This window comes from Terrapene carolina, unplaced genomic scaffold, assembly GCF_002925995.2.
Source record: "Terrapene carolina triunguis isolate 2854851 unplaced genomic scaffold, T_m_triunguis-2.0 Scaffold84, whole genome shotgun sequence".
NCBI classification, from domain to species: Eukaryota; Metazoa; Chordata; order Testudines; family Emydidae; genus Terrapene; species Terrapene triunguis.
This window is the reverse complement of record NW_020664435.1, coordinates 1547917-1569354: the sequence shown is the minus strand read 5'-3', so window position 1 is coordinate 1569354 and position 21438 is coordinate 1547917. Positions and strand designations below refer to the sequence as shown.

Below are 21438 nucleotides of genomic sequence, written 5' to 3'. Positions count from 1 at the left end.
TATATTAGCTAATCTTTTATAACTAACTTCTACAAAACACATAGGTCATAATGACCCCACCTGGATCACCACTTTTTAAACTTTCAATAAACTTTTAATATCAGAGGCATCTAGACTCAAGGTTTTCCAAGCACCAAGGTTTTTAGTCTCAATTGTTTACTTGTTTGTCCCTTCCCCCCATTCTGATTTGGAGAAACTGCCAGCTAGATATGACTTTCTGAAAGCCTATCTCCAAATTAACCCTTAACTATGTGGTGTTCTATTTAATTACTTCAAGGTGGCTGAATGCACATAATATGGTTGTGTCATAACTATAAAGGGAAAGGTAACAGCCCTCCTGTGTACAATACTATAAAATCCCTCCTGGCCAGAGACTCCAAAATCCTTTTACCTGTAAAGGGTTAAGAAGCTCAGGTAACCTGGCTGACACCTGACCCAAAGGACCAATAAGGGGACAAGATACTTTCAAATCTTGGTGGGGGGAAGGCTTTTGTTTGTGCTCTTTGTTTTGGGGGTTCTTCGCTCTTGGGACTAAGAGGGACCAGACATCAATCCATGCTCTCCAAATCTTCTGAACAAGTCTCTCATATTTCAAACTTGTAAGTAACAGCCAGGCAAGGCGTGTTAGGTTTATCTTTGTTTTCTCAACTTGTAAATGTTCCTTTTGCTAGAGAGTTTACCTCTGTTTGCTGTAACTTTGAACTTAAGGCTAGAGGGGGTCCCCTCTGGGCTCTTTGAATCTGCTTACCCTGTAAAGTTATTTTCCATCCTGATTTTACAGAGATGATTTTTACCTTTCTTTCTTTAATTAAAAGCCTTCTTTTTAAGAACCTGATTGATTTTTCCTTGTTTTAAGATCCAAGGGGACTCACCAGGAATTGGTGGGGGAAAGGAGGGGGATGGTTAAATTCTCCTTGTGTTAAGATCCAAGGGTTTGGATCGGTGTTCACCAGGAAATTGGTGAAGAAGTCTCTCAAGACTACCCAGGGAAGGGAGTTAGTACTTGGGAGTGGTGGCAGCAAAACCAGATCTAAGCTAGTAATTCAGTTTAGGGGTTCACATGCAGGTCCCCATATCTGTACTCTAAAGTTCAGAGTGGGGAAGGAACCTTGACAGGTTGCAATTAACTTGATCACATTCCAGGGTACACACACCCCTCAAATCCAGGGCAACAGAGACCAGTTTCTTGAGCTGACTATATGCCCTGAGTTGTGAGGGTGGGGAGCACACCTCAACACACTAACAGTGATGCATCCATTGCCAAAGCTATTGTTGGAGCTGGGTGGATGAAAGGGATGCCAACACAGACACTGCATTGATCTTTCCCCATGGAATTCTTCATCTGGAGGGGAATTGTAACCTGTTTGTTCAAGCTGTCTTTGGTAGAGAAATAGCTCCTCCTGAACCAGCCCTGAAAGAAGCAGAACTGTAATCTTGCATGCTGAGTCACAAAGGTGCAAACTGCCATATTACCCAGGAGCTACAAACAGTTCCTTACTGTAGTATGGGGGCTTCCTTGAAATTGTTCTGACCAGATTCGACAAAGTTGTGAATCTGCCTGTGGGAAGGAAGGCCCTGGCTGCCAACAAATCCAAATATGCCCTATGAATTGTATTCTCTGTACAGGGGCTAACTTTGACTTCATTACATTTAGCTAAAGACCCAATTCCTAGAAGAGGGAGAGCGTTGTCTGGGTGGAAGTTAATATGGCTTTGTAAGATCCGCCCTTGAGTAGCCAGTCATTGAGATACGGGAAGACTAAAATTGCTTCTTGCTGAAGGTAAGCAGCCACTACTGCTCAAACGTTCTAGCACGCTGGGGGCTGAAGAGAGGCCAAAGGGAAATACTCAGTATTGAAAGTGATCCTGGCCCATGGTGAAGCGCAGGTAACTCCTGTGCATGGGATGTATCGCTATACAGAAATTGATTTTTGTCCTTAGATGCCTATCTCCTGCCTCTAGAGAAGGGATTACAGCTGCCAGTCACCATCTGGAACTTTTGAGACACTACAAATTTGTTCAGTTGTCTTAGATCTAAAATCAGTCTCCACCCTACATCCTTCTTCAGCATGAGAAAATACTTTGAGTAACATCCTTTCTCCCCTGTGAGAGGATGGAACCAGTTCTATTGTTCCTAAATGAAGGACTGAATGTACTTCTTGACTCAGTATAGTCTCACAAGAGGGCCAGGGAATGGGGAGAGGGATGTGAAGTGGATGCTGTAGCCTGATGTTATAACCTCCAAGACCCATTTGTCTGTTGTAATATGCCTTAAGGCCTGTTGGAAATGGGACAGGCAGTCTCCAAAAAGTTGCAGCTTGCAAACTAGAGGTGAGGGAGGAGTTGGGCTTACAACCAACCTGTCAAAACAGCAATTTTGACAACAATTGGGTACTACTAGCTAAAGGAGGGTGGGAAGTTCTTTTTCTCTGGAATCTGTCTTTTTCTAATGGGTTCGGTGATTCTGTGAAACCCAGAGAAGTGAGCTGGGTGCAATTTCTGGGCAGTTTGAGACCTGCTAACTCTCCTCTTGGTTGTAGAGGCATATATACCCAGAGACCTCAGTATGGCCATGGAATACTTCAGTATGGGCAGGGACTTGACTGTAGCTCCCAAGAAGAGCTTCTTACCATCAAACAGGAGGTCCTCAACAGTATTCTGAAAATCTTTCAGGAATCCCAACAACTGGAGCCATGACACCCTGTGCATGACAACTGCTGTGGAGATAGATCTAGCAGCTGTGTCCATGGCATGCAAGGATGCTTGGAGAGAGGTTCTGGCTAACAACTGAACGTCCTTATTGATCGCCTGGAAATGTTTGCTATGCTCTTGTGGAAGATGTTCAATAAAGGATGCAAACTTTTAATTCGTATAGTCATACTTGGCCATGATCGCCTGATAGTTTGCATTCCGAAATTGGAGGGTTGCAGATGAGTAGGCCTTCCGTCCCAAAAGGTCTAACCTTTTCTGATCCTTGTCATAAGGAGCAGACCTGGAGTAGTGCCATCGACCCTGTTTGTTTATGGCATCCACCACCAAGGAAGTGGGGGAGAGGGGACAAAAATTCTGAGGCCCTTGGGGGAACAAAATATACTTATCTGCCTGTTTACAAGTTGGCAGTATGCTGGCAGGAATTTGCTACACAGTCTTTGCCGGATCCAGGAGCGCTTCATTAATGTGTAGCGTAACCCAGCTGAGTGTTGCTGACCGCAAAATGTCCAGGACCTTGTGATGTGAGTCTTTAACCTCATCAAGAGGCTTCTGGCAGGTCTCCACCACCCTCTTCACAAGATCCTGGAATTGATGAAAATAATTGGCCATTGATGTGGTGGAGGCATGACTGCCTTGTATGGAGACAAGGATGGAACAGGGGTTTGAGGGGTAGGCACCTGTTCCTCAGAGCCCTCCTCATGTTGGAGAAGACTGTGACACCCTAGTTTCCTGGTGCAGTTGAGCCAGTGGTCTGCCAAATTGCTGCGTATATACCACCCAAGGATCCCAGTGTGGCTATTGAGGAGGGCCTATACAGAAGAGGAGTGGCACCCAGGACTGATCACACCATCCCTGATGTGGGCGAGGGTCTTTGGCAAAGTATGGGTTCCTGTAAATGATGCAAAGGGAAGCGTGCACTGATAAGGAGGAGACTGATTGAATGTCTCCCTCAATGTACTCCATTAGAAAATGGTGGAGAATCCTATGGTACCGGGAAGCACTGGTAATTGGGAGCCTAGGGTGTCAGTACCGAGAATCCTTTGGCACCCAATAAGCAGTGGGTCCTCTAGCTCAATGGAGCTGAATGGGAAGACACCATTGCTAAGTGCTGATTGGAGGTGGATGGTACTGGGGCTTTGCCATGGCCGTGTTTCTCCTAGTGGTCTGGGATTTCCCTCTTCCGTTAGTACCAGAAGAAGAGTCTTTTGCCTCCATGGTACCAAGCTGAGAGGTCAAGGCCTACGACACCACAGTCCTAACAGAAGATTGGGACTCCTTGGGAGCTGGCTCCTTGTGGTGGGAGATCAAGCTCCTCTTCTTCGGAGACTTCCAAGAGTCCTCTGAAATTTTCCCCTTCTTAGATGAGATCTAAGCTGAAGTCAGATGTACAGTGGGGTCTCCTGACTCAAAAGCAGGAGGAAGCGAGTGCTCATCATCAGCAGCTGCAGTTTAGTCTTCAGGTTCTTCCAAATTCTAGATTTTAGAGCCAGACGAAAGTTACACGTTTGGGAAATATGGGACTGTCCCAAGCAATGGATACACTTAAGAGTGAACGTTGCTGATTGGAATAGCCTCCAGACAAGAGAGGCAGCGTTTGAAACCTGGCAAGCCGGGCATACCCAGCCAGGCCAAATAAGCTCCCCATAAAAAAGGGGGGAGAAAAAAGGGAGAAAGGAAAAACTGAAACTTCACCCAACTAACACTAAACAACAATTACCAAACACACTGAGGCATGCATGAGGTGGACATGCTAAAGCTCTGTCTCAGTCTGAGGCAGCAGAGAAGGAACTCGGGGAGGTTTGCCTGCACAGCCCTATGTACCCTTGGAGTATGGCATGGGGGTTGCATATAGAGCGTAGGCCGAATGGACACTGCTAATGGAAAATCTCGGATCAAAGGCTTGAGAGGTACATGCGCACCTGAAGTGGTGCGCCCATAGGGACCCTACTTGAAGAATTATTAGTGCCTCCTCAGAACACTGATCCACTCCATCCAGCGTCCCATCTCCAATTGTGGCCAATCTCTGATGCTTCAGTGGAAGGAGACAAAAAAAGGCAGGGGGGTGTGTGTAAATTCCTTCCTGACCCCTACTGAAGCCCCACAGCATGAGGTTTTAGGAACATAAATCTTGAACCAGAAGGGACCCTCAAGGCTATTGTGCTTAGCCCCCACATCAGTGCCAGCAATCCTATCATACAAGCCCATATATTTATCAAGCTCTATCTTAAAACTAATTAGGTTGTTCATCCCTAAGTACTAATCTGATACAAGTCTTTTTAGCTTGTGAAACCTGACATGCATGAGACAAGAGTGGGCATGCCAAATTTTTACACTGCTTTGTATACAGAACTAGTATTGTAACAGGTAGTTTTTATATTGTGTAGTTTTCCCCTACCCATGTTCCAATGGTTAATTACCCTCACTGTCAAAAATTTACACCTTATTTCCATTCTGAATTTATCTAGTTTCACCTTCCAGCCATTGGATCATGCTATACCTTTCTCTGCTAGATTTAAGAGCCTATTTGTTCCACATGTAGATACTTATAGACTGTAATCAAGTTACCCCTTAACTTTCTCTTTGTTAAGCTAAATAGACTGAGCTCTTTGAATCTATCACTATAAGGCATGTTTTCCAATCCTTTAATCATTCTCATGGCTCTTCTCTCCAATTTATAAACATCCTTCTTGAATTGTGGGCACCAGAACTGGACCCAGTATTGCAGCAGCAGTCGCACCAGTGCCAAATAGAGGTAAAATAACCTCTATTCCTGGTCGAGATTCTATTTGTGCATCCCTGCCTCAACCAAGTCTGAACCAGTTCTTGAAGCTACCAATGCTTTTTTTCCCAACAGGTCGATTCTGTTCCCATTTGCTTTTCTCTCACTCTCATCTCTAGTTCCTGTTATTCCTTATTGTCTATATTCTCCTTCCCTTCATTTCTCTCTGCTCTTCTCACCCATCCATCCAGTTCCTTGCTTGTAAAACTGTAGTAAAGCCTCACCCAGTTTTTATTTATAGCCACTATCCCAAAAAGTAGTAGCAGAGCACTACTCTAATCTGTTCTGACCTCACTATACCCACTAATAACTTGGGTTGTGGATAACTCTCTCCACTTATCTTTACAGTACAGAAGTTGTAGTGTGAGTCCAGTTTCACCTACAGCAGTGATTCTTAAACCTTCATAGTATGGGCCATTGAACACCAATCCATTCATAGATCAAAAGTGGTCCACAGGATAGAAACTTTGTGGCAATTTATGTGCAGGACTACATGAAAAATATTAGTACAGACTAAAGCAAAACTGAAAATAAACTCACTAATGTAGTTCATGTAGCTCCAGAGGTTAGTAAAAATGTCTGTCACTTGAATCTACATTATTGTGCAGTCTCATTCAACAGCCAGTGTTGAAGCGGAGTACATACAAAGACTTTAATTAATTAGTATTGGGGCCAGAAGCTTATGTATAGTTCTCTCTACTTCCCTGTGGAAAATTAGTTTGGTTCTTGGTCCTGTAATCTTGCTCCATGGCTATTCTATTCTTTCTCCAATTGACTGAGGAGTGATTCTGACTCCAAAGAAAGGGCTGGTCACAACTTTTGAACGAATCCAGGGGGGAAAGATGTGAATCTGAGATAGCAAGGATTACCATCCAACACATTGTATTTCATACATGTTTAATAAAGGTACTCATACTAAAAGACGACAGTTCTATAAATCTAATTTGATAAGTGAATACGCCATTGTAGGGTCTAATCTCTTTTAATACGCTTGGGAAAAATGTATTTAACAGCTAACTATGAAGCTAAATAAGCTAGCCTCTCACTTCTGGAGGTTCAAATTTTGATTGATACAAGTGAAATGGACTCCTTGTATATTTATTTGCCCACACTATAAATCCAGACAAGTTTCATACTCTTCAATTTAAACTGTACTTGAAAAGTCAGTTACACTTTTTTGGCAGGGGATAGCAGTGAGGGCTTCAGGCTGGGAGACCATCACATGACATTTCAGTTTAGAGTGAATGGTTATAACTAAGTTACATAACCTTGTAAAACAGGGTTTATAATAGAAATGTTGGCATCGTTCTAACTACAATGGAACAAGGAGGCAACATTTAATCTACTTGGATCCACTTCCACGCTCAGTACATACCAAGTCACATGCTTATGTTCCATTTCATGATCAGAAACAAACTGCTGCTTTACTTTAATTTTTGTAAGTTGTATACTACGACAGTGTTATAGAAAAATAAATTACTTTTCCAAAATATCACATTTGGGGTTTAAGATTAAGTAGATGTGCTTCAATAAGCAAGAAAAATGAAGTAGATCATGCAAACAAAATGTTAGTAAATTACTGTAATAAAATGTATCATGTCAACCTTTGAAGGTAGAACATGTTTTGGAGATTGTCTCTAAATCTTAGTTTTATCAGATTAATACTTTAGATTACTTTTGTTATGTTATACTCTGCTGTAAGCAGTCTGTGCTAATTTTGATTCTATTACAGGAGAAAAGTCTGTGTTTGTCCCTGTGGCGCTTGTGCTACTTTAAAGCACTTATAAAAATAGCATAATCACTGTACAGTATTCCCACACAGCATACTTTAAGCTACTGCGTAACCTCTACTCAAGATATTGAAGCAAAGTCTATTTTTGAAGGAGGTGAGCTTCACACTTTGTAAGGGGACGAGAGAGAAACTCATTACAAGTGTTTTAGCTCCTAATCATCCAAAATATGAGCTATTCATAATCTAAAAAGCTTCTCTTTAAGGTTCATATTACAGTACTTTAATAGATTATGTTGTACTGTCTCAATGTGTGGTAAGATATTATCAGAACAGGATTACATTCAAAACTGCAGTATTAACCTGCAGGAGGAGGAGGAGATCTAACATTTCCTTTCATCTTAGAACAAACACAAACAAAAACATTTTCTTTGTATGCATAGCCAGAGTTCTGAAACCTTTCAGTTACCTGTTAACCTATACTCAAGTCTCCAGTTCAGCACCAAGTAATGCTAAGAAGTTTGAGACATGTAAAAAATTAACACATCCTTTACATTTCCTCTTTACACATTTTTGGACATTTTAGCTCAATTTCTGTAATTAACCTCTAGGAATCAAAAGTAGTCACACAAGTATCTTTAGAAAAGCAACTGCCAATAGAAATATTCTTAGCAGAAAACACACACAAGCGTTTAATGCAATTTTTTTAATAGTGCAAAACTTACATAAACAGTGATTTTTACTAGCACATTGAGTAGGAAAAACAAGGGCTATTTAGAGAAATTTTCATGTTTGGCATAAAACTTTTCTCCCCTTCCTTACATCCTTAGATGTGACAAACTGGAGCGCCCTACATTAATGCTATTGAAAGTATTAACAATTTGTTCCACCTTTTACTGGTTAGAAAAGAGACACCATATATTTTGGTGTCACATTCTGTACGTAATTGCAAATGTTCAGCTGAGTTCAGTTAATCAATGCAAATTAGACTGATAATTAAGGAAAAAAACTATTCACCAACAAGGCATTCATTAACCAATCAGTCATGCTGCCATTTAATTTATGACCTATGTACAAAAATGTATGTGGTGTTCTGTATCTCCATTTTGAACACCGAATTTTAGAAAATACTGTTCTGTTTTATATAAATCTGGATTTGCTAATTAAAGATGCTATTTATTGCAATTAAATAATTTAGATGTATAGTATTAAGTACCACCAGTCAAGGCAATCGCAAGGACTGTTTGATGTTCTCATAGCACCATGTAAGTAAACATCTCCTTGAGGAGAAAGACTGTGCTCTACTGAAATACAATCTACATATAACAAATCTTCTCATAATCATAATATGGAAAGCAAAGCTATCCAGAAATTTTTAAACCTTTAGAAGGTGATAACATTAGTTAAATATTTTATATAACAAATCAAGATACTTTCAGTAGTTATTCCAACAATCAAATGGAAATCAAAAAGTTTTATGTAAACTTACTTTTAAAAAAATAAACCACCACATAATTTGGCTTTAAAGTGTCAAAGTACTTTGTTCAAAGTATTTTACTGAGCACCTGAAAACTAATGTGAAACTACACTTTTGTAAAGAACCAGAGAGTAGATTTGCTCCAATTGTGAAATACTGAATTGTTCAAACACTGCAGAAGGAATTCCTAAAACAAGCTACCGTTTACTTCATTGATATTATTTATTCCAGTAATATCCCTTCCTATAAGGGTGCTATTAAGATCCAATATTCTGTTGCATTTCCAGTATTTCCAGACTAGTTTCAGTATTCCAAAAATTTGTATTTGTGAGAAAATGGTAGGCTTAATCTCGAAAGCGAAAGATCAGGATTAATCTCATTAGTCAGACACTTATTTCCTGGTATTAATCAAAATGGGTAATTCTAAAACCATTAGATTTGAGCTGGCAACAGGCCTTGTGATAATTGTATCAACATAAAAATAGGTTGTGCAACTAGCAGGCCACTTCTGTATTTCAAGCCATTGAATTCTATAGATAAAATATGTTCATGGAAGCATGAGTGTCAGCAACACCATTGTCTCTTAAAACTGAAGTTCCCTAGGAGATTAGACACATGAAAGAATGTCTTGTGAAGAATATAACAGAATCCAATAGGCAAAAAAGTACCGTAAGCTTCAACGCACCTTATGCCCAAAGACAAGCTGTGCTAATTATTTTGGCCCTGCCACTTTCCAAACACCCGCTTCATAACCTGTCATCATGCCAAAATACAATGTTAAAATATTGTACATAAAGTCTTGGGATCGAAAGAGAAGAAATATTTTAATTTCACATTCTTACTATGAATGCATTGGCCTACCAAGTATGAATGTTTATAAAGTCATACCTTTATACAGTATATTATTTATATAATGGCTGAGTATAGACATTCTTATGGTAGATTTAGAATGCAACATAATTTAAAATGTTCAAAATTTTGCAAATTTCAATCAACCAAATTTTTTTTTCAGTTTAAAAACTAGTTATTTATATTTTCACTATATCAGACAGGCAAACAACACCTCTAAATATTTAAAGACAAGTCTCAAAGTAAACTGTACAAGGTTTCCATTTAAAATATTCCCCACTCAAAAGGCACTAAGTGGTTTAAGTGTGCAGGTGACTTCTTGGAAGAAACGGTGTGCAAACAGAGCCTGCTTGACTAGCTCTGCATGCTTTAAGTTTTTGTAATGTTCTACAAAGTATTGCTAGTATACGGTATGTATGATCAGACTTTATAAAGAGCTGAATTCAGTCAGTGCACAGAATCACATATCTCTTTTACTTTCTGATTGAAGTCTTCAGGTTGATCAGCATACACATAATGACCAGCCCCAAGGATAGCCTGGGAGGAGGAAGTAGAAAAAGAGAAGTCAGAATAACAAGAATGTCAACAAATCCTGAAACATTAGGACATGGGAAAAACATACATTAGGAAAAATAAAAATAAATAAATATCCAAACCTTCACACATAATCATGAGTCTGTTATTACATAGTGAGAAGGACATACTGTCCCCCATGTCTGGTCATACTGCAAGTTCCTTTGGTCACCCTGAACAAAAATGCCAGGCCAGGATTTCCAAACAGGTTTTTACACCTAAATCAGAGACTTGATTTTCAAAAGGATTGAGATCAATGGGAGCTGGTAGTTGCTCATTACTTTTGAAAATTTCTAACATTTACTTAAGATGTCTAAATGTGGATGTAGAAGCTTATATAAAACTTTAGGTTCCTTTATTTTAAATCTTGGCGCCAGCTCCTGTACATTACAAGCGCTAATACACCTCTACCCCGATATAACCCGACCCGATATAACCCGAATTCGGATATAACGCAGTAAAACAGCGCTTGGGGGGTGGGGGGCTGCGCACTCCGGCGGATCAAAGCAAGTTCGATATAACGCGGTTTCACCTATAACGCAGTTAGATTTTTTGGCTTCCAAGGACAGCGTTATATTGGGGTAGAGGTGTATTAAAATCAGACAAATCTAACAAGTGTTAGAATGTGCATTAGATGAGAACATCGATTAAAAAACTGACAGCCTATTGCACTCAATCCATATTGATTCAGCTGTGAGACTGGCTTCCAGCATGAGGAGGTAACAAGCAACTGCAAAGGAGGTGTAAACTGGGGGGGGAAATAGGAAGAAAGTTGGTTCCTCAATAGAAAGAGCAATCATTACATGTAAACAAGCTTTACATGTTAAGCTTTCTACCAAAATGCAGCTCCAACTCTCCCCAAAAAATCTGGACAGTGGTTCTTTGGCTCCTTCCCATCTAAACACTTACAGAATGTCTGAATGTTTTTCATCTCTTATGAAACATATGCTCCGGGAAAGACTGAAAGAGCACTACAATAGATGATTAAGAACTGACTGAGGGCTTTAATTGCTGAGGAATCTCTAGACTGTGGCAACAGCTTGTTTGTCATTTCAACCCTCTAAATTAACTGCTATGATAATCAGGGAAAAGTCAAGTCAGATGCTGAAAATCACACCTGCTGGCACCCTCCTGAATAGTTTTTTTTTTTTTTTGGTAAAATTATCTAAGGGCCATTGCAACCACACCTGATATTTCTGTAATTTAGTTCTCTCCATGCCCAGACTGGTAAAGCAGGCCATTTTACAGTACTCTATGGGAAAGGCACCTGAACAATTTCCACTTAATTTTATATTGAAGCCATTATCCTCTTTTGAGCCTCCCTTCCCTGAAATTACAATTCACTTGCACTTCGGAGGGACAATTACTGTTTTGGAATTTCTAACTCTCTAGGAATCGAGACAAGTTATCTTAAGAGAAGAGAAATACTAGGAAGCTACAGAAAGTCACAAAATAAAATTTAATTAGAAATAAAGAGATCTAGTTAGATACTAAAATAAGCATTGCTAGGGAGACACTTTACCAAGAACGGGAATATTACCTACAAGGAGACATTGGAAGAAGCCTCTCTCTCACCCTAAAGGATGCCTTTCAGTGTCCCCGTTTTTCTTTCTGTGTTGCATTTGCCTTTTATAACCCACCTCTTGGCTGACAAAATGTTAACCTGAATTAGAATAGGACATTAAATTAGCTCTCCTGTCCCTCAGAAAACCCAGACCAGATTGGTTATATCTGTTTGAATGACTCATGCATGTCCTACTCTTCTACTCCCCACTTCCTAACTGTAACTTCTGTTATAGGAAGTCTGCTTGTTAAGCAATAACAGATAACTTTTGATAAATATATTTTTATTCACAAACATGTGTCACCATTTCAGGAAGAGGAGAAATGCTCTATAGAAGGATTTGACTTTCCCTATCCTCCTATGCTGTATTGGGCGGTATTTTTGAGTGAATTATAAAATCAGGAAATTAAGAGAGAAAAATCTCATCTTGTCCATACTCCCTTCTCCCTGTACCTACTTCTGATACACGTGCATAGTCATTACCATCTTTTGTTCAACTTAATGACCTACAATATATTATGTCCAGAGCATGTTTGGGCAAGTTACTAGTCAGTCACATCCGGAAGACCACACAGCAGTAATATGATATCCAGCACATTCCAAGATCTGACCAACTCAAAAAAGTAATTCGGACATCCATATTCAACCGTCACAGCTGTCTAGTATGATTTTGAATATGAATGGTAATAGTAAATTTCATTTAGTTCCTTAGAAAAGTGGCCAATGTGTGTGTGTAAATATTAATCTAGGATGTAAGCACACACATCTGAAAGAGTAGCTCTCCTCACATATATAAATAAAGCCACATTGGCTGGAAAGACAAAATTGAAGATTTCTGCAATGATTGAAATGAGGGCACTTCCAAAACTTCAGCAGAAAACAGTTACCACTTATAAAAAATGTACACACTACACAAAATGATTGGAACAATTATCACATTGAAGATTCCTTGATTATGTAATATGTAAATTTAGACTGTAAGTATTTTTTCTTTACAAAATACATTTCATTAGAACACTGAGGAGTTCATACTTTTTTAAGACAGGAAAGATGACCTTATGTTTACGTTCCTGGACTGGAAATTAGGAAGAAATGTGGCTCAGTTCTGAATGCCACAACCAAACTTCCTTTTGACTTGAAACAAGTCACTTACTCTCTCTTGAGCCCCAGTTCCCCCACATGAAAAAAAATGGAGATAAAAAAAGAGTTATTAATCTTTCTGTAACTGTTTGTCTTTGAGATGTGTTGCACATATCCATTCAAATGTAGGTGTGTGTGTGCACCCCAAGCACAGTTATTTGAAATTTTTCCCTTAGTGGTATCCATTGGGTTGGCTCTAACACCCTCTGGTATCAGGTGCTCATAGTGCTGGTATAAGGGGCCCTGCCAGCCCTGCCCTCCTTCAGTTTCTTCTTGCCAACCGCCTCTGAAGAGGGGAGTGAGGGTGGGTTTTGGAATTGACATGTGCAACACATCTCGAAGAACAACAGTTACAGAAAAGTTAGTAACCGTTTTTTCTTTGAGTGCTTGCACATGTCCATTCCAATGTAGGTGACTCACAAACAGTTGTCCCATAGGTGGGTTTGGAGATCAAGTGCAGGCTGACTGTAACACAGCCCAGCCGAAACTGGCATCGCCTCAAGCCTGTTGTGTAATGACATAGTACATTGTGAAGGTATGAACTGATGACCAGATGTCCTGAATTGGAACATGTGCTAAAAAAAGCAGCGGAAGAGGCTTGAGAACTTGTAAAGTGAGCCGTTAAATCAGCTGGGGGCGAAATGTTCGTGAGGGTGTAACATGCCTTGATACACTAAGTGATCCACGATAAGATTCGCTGTTCAGAAATGGGGAGACATTTCATCCTTTCTGCTATTGCTATGAACAGCTGAATGTATCTGCAGAATGGTTTGGTACTTCGTATTGTAGAAGGCCAGGGCACACCCAACATCTAATGAGTGGAGGCGCTGTTCCTCCCTGCTCTCATGTGTTTTAGGGTAGAACACTGGCAGGAAAATTGTTTGACTCCAATGAAAAACTGTGATACAACTTTCAGGACGAATGATAGGTGCAGTCGCAGCTGGGCTGTGTCCTTAAAAAAAGACAGTGTATGGGGGCTCTGAAGTAAGAGCTCATTTCTCTGAAACCTGTCTGACTGAAGCGATGGCCACCAGGAAGGCTACTTTCCAAGAGAGGAGTAACAGTGAGAATGTTGCCAGTGGTTCAAACGGGGGTCCCGTGAGTTTTGACAGGACTAGGTTTAGGTCCCATGGGGAGTGGGATTCCTAACTTGGAGGAATATCATCTCTGGGCCTTTGAGGAACCAGACTACCATGTCATGTGAAAAGATAGAACAGTTGTCGATCTTGGAATGGAAGGCCGAGATGGCCGCTAGATGAACCTTTACTGAGGAAAAGGCTAGTCCTTGCTATCTTAGCGAAAGCAGGTAGTCTAGAATGAGATGCAGACAGAACTACAGAGGCAGGGCCTGTCGTCGTGAACACTAGCTGGAGAACCTCTTCCATTTTGACAGGTAGGTAGCTCTGGTGGAAGGCTTTCTACTGCTCATTAGGACCTTGCGGACTTGCTCTAAGCAAACTTGCTCCTCTGGATTCAGCCATGGAGCTTCCAGTCAGACAGGTGCAGCGACGTGAGGTTTGGGTGCAGCAGTCGACTCCTATCCCAGGATCCTTTAATCAAGGATCCTGGGATATTACATCTGTGTGCGACAGGAATTGCAGGGGTGTCTCTATGGACATGCCTAGCAGGATGAAGAACCAATGCTGCCAGGGCCAGGAGGATAACCCACGCTCAGTCCCGCTTGATCTTCATCAGAAACTTGTAGATCAATGGGATAAAAGTGTGAAGGATAAAAGGAGTGAAAGCATAGTACAGGTGTCTCGTCCATGGTAACAGGAACGCATCTCCGAGAGACCCCAGGCTGTGGCCCCTCAGGGAACAGAACTGATAGTATTTCCTGTTGGATCGGGTGGCAAACAGGTCTATAAGGGGAATCCCCTGCTGTCAGAAGATGTCCCTTACAATGTCTGGATGAAGAGACCATTCGTGGTGAGAGGAGAAAGACCAGCTGAGGCGATCTGCTAGCTGGTTCTGAGTCCCAGGAAGGTAGGCTGCTTCTAGAGTGCGATGCAGAGTACCCACAGGCAGAATGCTTCCTGGTATGGGGGGGAAGAACGTGCACCATCTTACCTGTTTATGTAGAACATAGCCATCGTATTGTCCGTGAGGACTGAAAGAGATTTGCCTGTCAAGTGAGGTAGAAACACCTGGCATGCTAGACATACTGCCCTTAATTCCCTGACATTGATGTGCAGGGAGAGCTCTTCTTGGGACCAAAGGCCTTGGGTTCTGATGGGTCTTAAGTGGGCTGCTCAACAGAGGGTTGATGTGTCACATTCCAGGGACAGGGATGGGTGAGGTCTCGAGAAGGGTACCCCGGCCATACCGTGGGGCTGTCCAGTCAGCATTTGTCCAGTCATGAGATGAGGCTGAGACCATGAGAACTGAGTCCAGGTGATGGTGAGAGAGGGAATAGACCAGGGCTAGCCAGGCTTGCAGGGGTCTGAGTCTTAGCCTTGCGTGCTGCACTACATATGTGCACAATGCCATGTGGCCCAGGAGACGCAGGCACTTTCGTACGGTCGTGATTGGATAGCTTTGGAAAGATCGTATCAGGGATGCAATCACGAGGAACCAGTTGTTTGGAAGCAGAGCCCTCGCTTGCATTGAGTCGAGTTTTGCCCCTATGAACTCTCCCTTTGGACCAGGACAGTTCAACAGAAGGCCCAATACATAGAAAGTTAATTGAAGGAGATGGATGTCGGCCTCTACTTGAGTTCTGGACCAACCCTTGATCAGCCAGTCATCCAGGTATGGAAATATATGGATTCTACTGCCAGACATTTTGTGAAAACTTGCAGAGTGGCCAAAAGGGAGCACTGTGAACTGGAAGTGACTTTGGTTCACTACAAATCTTAAGAAACGTCTGTGACCAGAGAAGATCGAAATGTGGAAGTAAGCGTCCTTTAGATTGAGGGTGAAATACTAATTCCTGGGATCCAGTGAAGAGATGATGGAGACCAAGGAGACCATGCAGAACTTCAGGTTCTTTTAGATCTGCGCAGTCTCAACCGATTTCTAAATGGGTCTGAGACACCCCCACATGGCTTTCGGAATTAGGAAATAGTGGGAATAGAACCCCTTTCCTCTCAAGCGAGAGGGAACTTGTTACACAGCTCCCACCCAAAGGATGGACTGGGCTTCTTGTTCCAACAGGAGCTCATGAGAAGGGTCCCTGAAGAGGAACAGAGAGGAGGGGTGGGAAGGTGGGGGTGGGCAGGAATTGGATGGTGTAACCCAGTTCTGTGGTGCTGAGGACGCATCTGTCTGAAGTAATCTGGGTCCAGGCATCCAGGAAATAGGAAAGCTGGTCGGAAAATGGGGGGGGGGGGCAGTGTAAGCTGGATGCGATGTAGAAGAGATTGTGATGTTAACCTCGATCGTCTCATCAAAAGGAATGCTTTGACAACCTGGGGTGCCTGGGGGCTGACTGAGTAGGGCCTGTTGAGGATGACTGGGGGATGGGGCCTTCACCTAAACCCTCTGTTCCTTCTCTTCTGGTGGCCCTGACAGGCTGTTTGAGGGAAGTAATGGCTTGGCTGCTGCGGCCTGTATTGCTTCCTGGCACCTGCTAATATGCAGAGCCCTGGGGATTTCAAGGTCACATGGGAGTCCTCCGAGAAGAGCGACGATCCCTCAAATGGGAGATCCTGGATGCTCTGGATGTACCTCCTGAGGGAGACCCGAGGATTGAAACCAGGAGCTCCTATGCATTGTCACCGCAGTCACCCTCGATCTGGCTGTGGAGTCAGCGGCATCCAGGGCTGCTTGCAGGGAGGCCCGAGCTAGTGTGTTCCCTTCCTCAATTAGGGAGGAAAACGCCTGTCTGGGGGAGAAGATCCTTGAATTTAATCAAGGATTCCCACATGTTGAAGTTGTAGTGCCCCAACAGGGCCTGCTGGTTTGCTATACAAAGTTGCAGGCCCCCGGATGGGTAAGCCTTACACTCCAAGAGGTCTAGCTTTTTAGGTCCTAGCCTTTGGCACAGAGCTCTGCTGTCCCTGGTGGTCTTGCTCATTGGGTGCCACAACTACCAATGATCCCGGGAGGGATGGGGGTGGAGAAGAGGAACCAACACCCCTTGGCCGGAACAAAGTATTTACGCTCTGATCATTTCGCCATTAGTGGAAGGGAGGCAGGGGTTTACCACAGGGCTTTAATAGAGTCCATGATGGCATTGTGTAGCAGCAGAGCCACTCTGGATGGGCCTGCTTGCGACAGAATATCCAGGAGGCCGTGTGTCACCTCCTTAACCACCTCTGTTTGGACCTCTAGGCTCTGGAGGTGGAGAGACCCCAGAGAAGATGAGGAGGAGGCTAAAGCCTGATGGGGAGCCTCAATTGGTCTCAGTGTCTGCAGGAGCTTGCAGGGCTTCCTCTTGGGGTTTCGTGCAGTGTTTGGTACCAGAGTATCTCTGTGCAGTACCAGGGTGCTCTAGCCTCTGAGATGACCGAATAAGAGCGTCTTGAAAGGTACTTTGAGGTGGGTGAAACCCCCAACGGTTTCAATAAGGCCACTGCATGGTAGTTGGGTCCCCTGGATACGGTGGCCATGCACCCGGAGGCCCTGATTAACCTAGTGCCATGATGGAGTGGAAATGGCCCAGGGAGCAGCGGGGTTGGCTGTTTGGCGGGGGAGTACACTTCTGCCTCCGAGTCTGCTGAGGACTAAGGTGCGCTGCAGAGACCAGGGCGGTGCCATTCCACTGGGTGCCAGAGAAGGCTGCCTAGGGGCCCTTGAGGCTCTCAGCAAGGGTTCCCCCTTGGACATCTGACACAGCTCTGGTTGAGGTGCTGGCGTCGATTCCCTGCTGCTTGGGGGCACTGATGGTGCCAAGTCTTGACCCTCCAGGGAGCCTAGTACTGGCAGAGTTAGAAGATCCTTTGCAGCTGCAAAGGCTTCGGGGGTCGACGGGACAGTAAACTATCCGGTACTGTGATCCTGAGTGGGTGTCGTAGGACGTGCCAATACTGGGACTGTGGGCACCTGGCAATGTGGCACCAGGGATGGAGAGAGGCCCAGCACACGTCTCGCCCTCTCCCGGTCTCTTTTGTCCTTCTGCACCAGAGACCGGCTCTTCTCCTGGCACTGGCGAAGATGATTGGTGCCGAGTCTCAGCACAGCTCTGAATCTGTTCTTAAGCTGCCTCCATAAGGAGGACATTCGAAAGAGCAGTCCTTCTGGGTCCGGGGCTTGAACTCTTTACAAATTTGGAAACGGTCTTTCCTATGAGCTACCCCTAAGCACGTCAGACAGCTAGAGTGTGGGTCGCTCAAAGCCACAGACTTCCTGCATGATGCACAAGGCTTAAACCCCAGCACTGGGACAAATGACAACTTTGCTATCTAAGAGCAGAGTCGTCCAATCTATGTAAAAACTAACTACTAAAAAGTATGAGGATTATTTACACTAAAAGGTTAGGAAAGAGAGGAGATTGCCTAAGCAACGAGAGATTTCAGCAACCGTCACGGGCGGTAAGAAGGAACTGAAGCAGGGTAGAGCCCCTTATCCTGGTGCTATGAGTGTGCGACACCAGAGGGTGCTAGAGCCGACCCAACAGATACCACCAAGGGAAAGATTTCTGGCAACTTTGCTTGGGGCGTGCACACACCTACTTTGGAATGAACACGTGCAAGCACTCAAAGAATACTTATCTTCTCCCACCCTTTTTCTGGTATAGAAATCAGATCAGATATCCTATCCAGAGTTTTAAATTGTAAGACTACCATTCCAGGGCTGGCACCAAATAGGATGAAGAATGGATACAATCTACACAAACCCATAAAAAGAAAAAACAAGGGCTAGAAAAATTCACCTACTATTGTCTTTACGTATGAATTTGGTCGCAGAGACTGGATGGTACTACCAGAATTGCCGTCTATACAAGAACGTGCTCCATAAATCACAGTGATCGGAATATCTTGATGCATGTGAGCAATCCGCTGTAACATTGGCCTTTTTGCCCATCCATAAGGAACAGTCATGTTCTTGAAAGCAGTTTCACCACTTAAAATGTCAAATGAAATAAGTGCAAAGTAACACACATTAGAAACAATAAACTCAACTATACATACAAAATTATGGAGTCTAAATTAGCTGTTACCACTCAAGAAAGATCTCAAGTCATCGTGGAGAGTTCTCTGAAAATCATCTGCTCAATGTGAAGTAGCAGTGAAAAAAGCTAACAGAATGTTAGCAACCATTAGGAAAGGGATAGATAATAAAACAGAAAATATCGTAATGCCACTATATAAATCTATGGCACACCCACACTTGGAATACTGCATGTAGGTCATGGTAGTCTTATCTGAAAAAATATAATAGAATTGGAAACGGTACAAGAGAAGGACAACAAAATGATTAGGGGCATGGAACAGCTTCCATATGAGGAGAAATTAAAAAGACTGGGACTGCTCCACTTTAAAAAGAGATGACTTGGGGGGGCAGAGGGGAGGGAGATATATGATAGAGATCTATAAAATCATGAGTGGTGTGGAGAAAATGAATAGAGAAGTGTTACTTACCCCTTTACATAACACAACAACCAGGGGTCACCAAATGAAATTAACAGGCAGCAGGTTTAAAACAAACATAAGGAAGTACTTCTTCACTCATGCACATTGAACCCATGGAACTCATTGCTAGGGGATGTTGTGAAGGCCAAAAGTATAACCAGTGTTGTTGCCAACTTAGCTACTTTGTCACTAGATTTAGCGACTTTTTAGTTTCCCTAGCTAGAAAATAAGTTTCAAAGTGACCAGTGACAAATCTAGTGACTTTCACTGCCAATTACAGTGACATTCAAAGAAGTCACCAATATGTATAGTCACAAAATCATTCACAAGCAGCTCAATAGTGTTAATAAAATCCAATCCATGCTATTATTATTATTATTATTATTTTTTTACAGATTTAAAAATTTTATTAAAGCTAATGTTAAAATTATGTAATACATCGGTTATGAAAGAGTGTCTGTACATCTGGGTATAATGCTTAAATTATCAAAAAGTACAAATGTTGGTTTAAAAGTAATACAATATATATAGTACATAATCAGCAATAACCCAAATAAGATTAATAAATTTAACTACTACATTCTGTTGCACACCAAGTCAATGTTATTATGTCTCAATTGAGCATGTCCTCGGAGGGAATCGCATTCCAGGGCTTCTTGGGCTGAGATCACTATAATCTGCAGGTGAGGAAACAAAGTTTGTGGAGGTTAATTAAATAATTTGCTAAAGCCAGGCACACTTTGGAGAGAGCAGCCCATTAGCCAGACTTGTTTTTACCCAAATGTGTTCTTTGTTGCTGCTCTGTAGTAGGTAGCACATCCCAGGTCAGCTGGGGTTGATTAATTTCAGCTAAGTCTCCCTTTCTTGCCAGCCTGGATTTGAGTTGACAGGTTAATGAAAGGAAGAGCCCAGAGCCAGGGGGAAGAGGCATTCACCTGACCTGAGCTTGATGCTTCAGGGAGCCAAGAAAGTAGATTTAAAAACAAAAATCTGTTAGCCGGACCCCTTCCCAATCCCGCCGCTTCCAGGGTTTGATTTTTGAAAACAGCTGGGCTGCTAACCCCAGGCCAAGCCAGGGAAGGAGTAACGGGGAGCCGAAATCAAGCAAGCTCCACCTTCGATCCTGTAGTAAGAGCTTCATCCCTGGAGGCACGGTGCCCCCCGCCCTATTGGGGCACATGGTCCTGTCTCATCCCACCCCACCTTCCATCCGTGTGGCTTTCCTCACTGGCTAACCTGCCTCCCGCGCCCTGCCCGCTTTATTAGCGATCTTCCCCTGCATCACAGGGTGCACTACCTACTACGGAGCAGCGAGAAAGAATACATTTGGGTAAAAACAAGCCCTGGCTAATGGGCTGCTCTCTCCAAATTGTGCCTGGTTTTAGCAAAATATTTAATTAGCTTCCATAAACTTCTTTTCCTCACCTGCAGATTATAGTGATCTCAGCCCAAACAGCCCTGGAATGCGATTCCTTCCGATGACATGCTCAACTGAGACATAATGACACTGACTTGGTGTGCAACACTATTGAGCTGCTAGTGAATGATTTTGTGACTGTACTCGCGCCTGAGCACACATTTTTAATATAAACACACACACACACACACACACACCCCCACAATCAATTCTCTGGAAATTTTATTTAGTGACATTTTTGACTCCTTTTGAGTGCTTAAACAGCTACATCCAGCGTCTTTTCAGGGTCTGTCTGGTGACTTCCTGCTATGTGAAGTTGGCAATATGAGATTCTGGGTTCAAAATGAATTAGGTAAGTTCATGGAGGATAGGTTCATTAATGGCTATTAGCCAAGATGGTCAGAGATGCAACCCCATCTCTGGATGTCCCTAAACCTCTGACTGGGTGGGCCTATACAACAGGGGATGGATCATTCAAAATTGCCCTGTTCTGGTCATTCCCTTTGAAGCATCTGATACTGGCCACTGTTGGAAGACAGGATACTAGGCTAGATAGACCATTGGTCTGACCCAGTGGGGGCATTCTTATAAGAACATCCTTTCGATTGAAACTTAGCTCCCAAGTGTTCAGCCAAAGTTAAAAAAAAAAAAAAAAAAAAAAAAAAGAGAGAGAGAGAGAGAGAG

General features: G+C 42.8%; 1 protein-coding gene across 1 annotated transcript in view; it reads right to left on the bottom strand.

The window, feature by feature from the left end:
- Positions 1 to 9581: 9581 nt before the first annotated feature.
- ABHD5 (abhydrolase domain containing 5) overlaps positions 9582 to 21438 on the bottom strand; it is a 47103-nt gene continuing 35246 nt past the window's right edge. Inside the window, exons 6-7 of the mRNA XM_024224304.3 lie at positions 18642 to 18828; positions 9582 to 10082 (exon numbers count right to left, since the gene is read on the bottom strand). Of these exons, the coding sequence (XP_024080072.2) occupies positions 9993 to 10082; positions 18642 to 18828 (277 nt within the window). The 3' untranslated portion in view covers positions 9582 to 9992. The remainder of the gene's footprint in view (positions 10083 to 18641; positions 18829 to 21438) is intronic.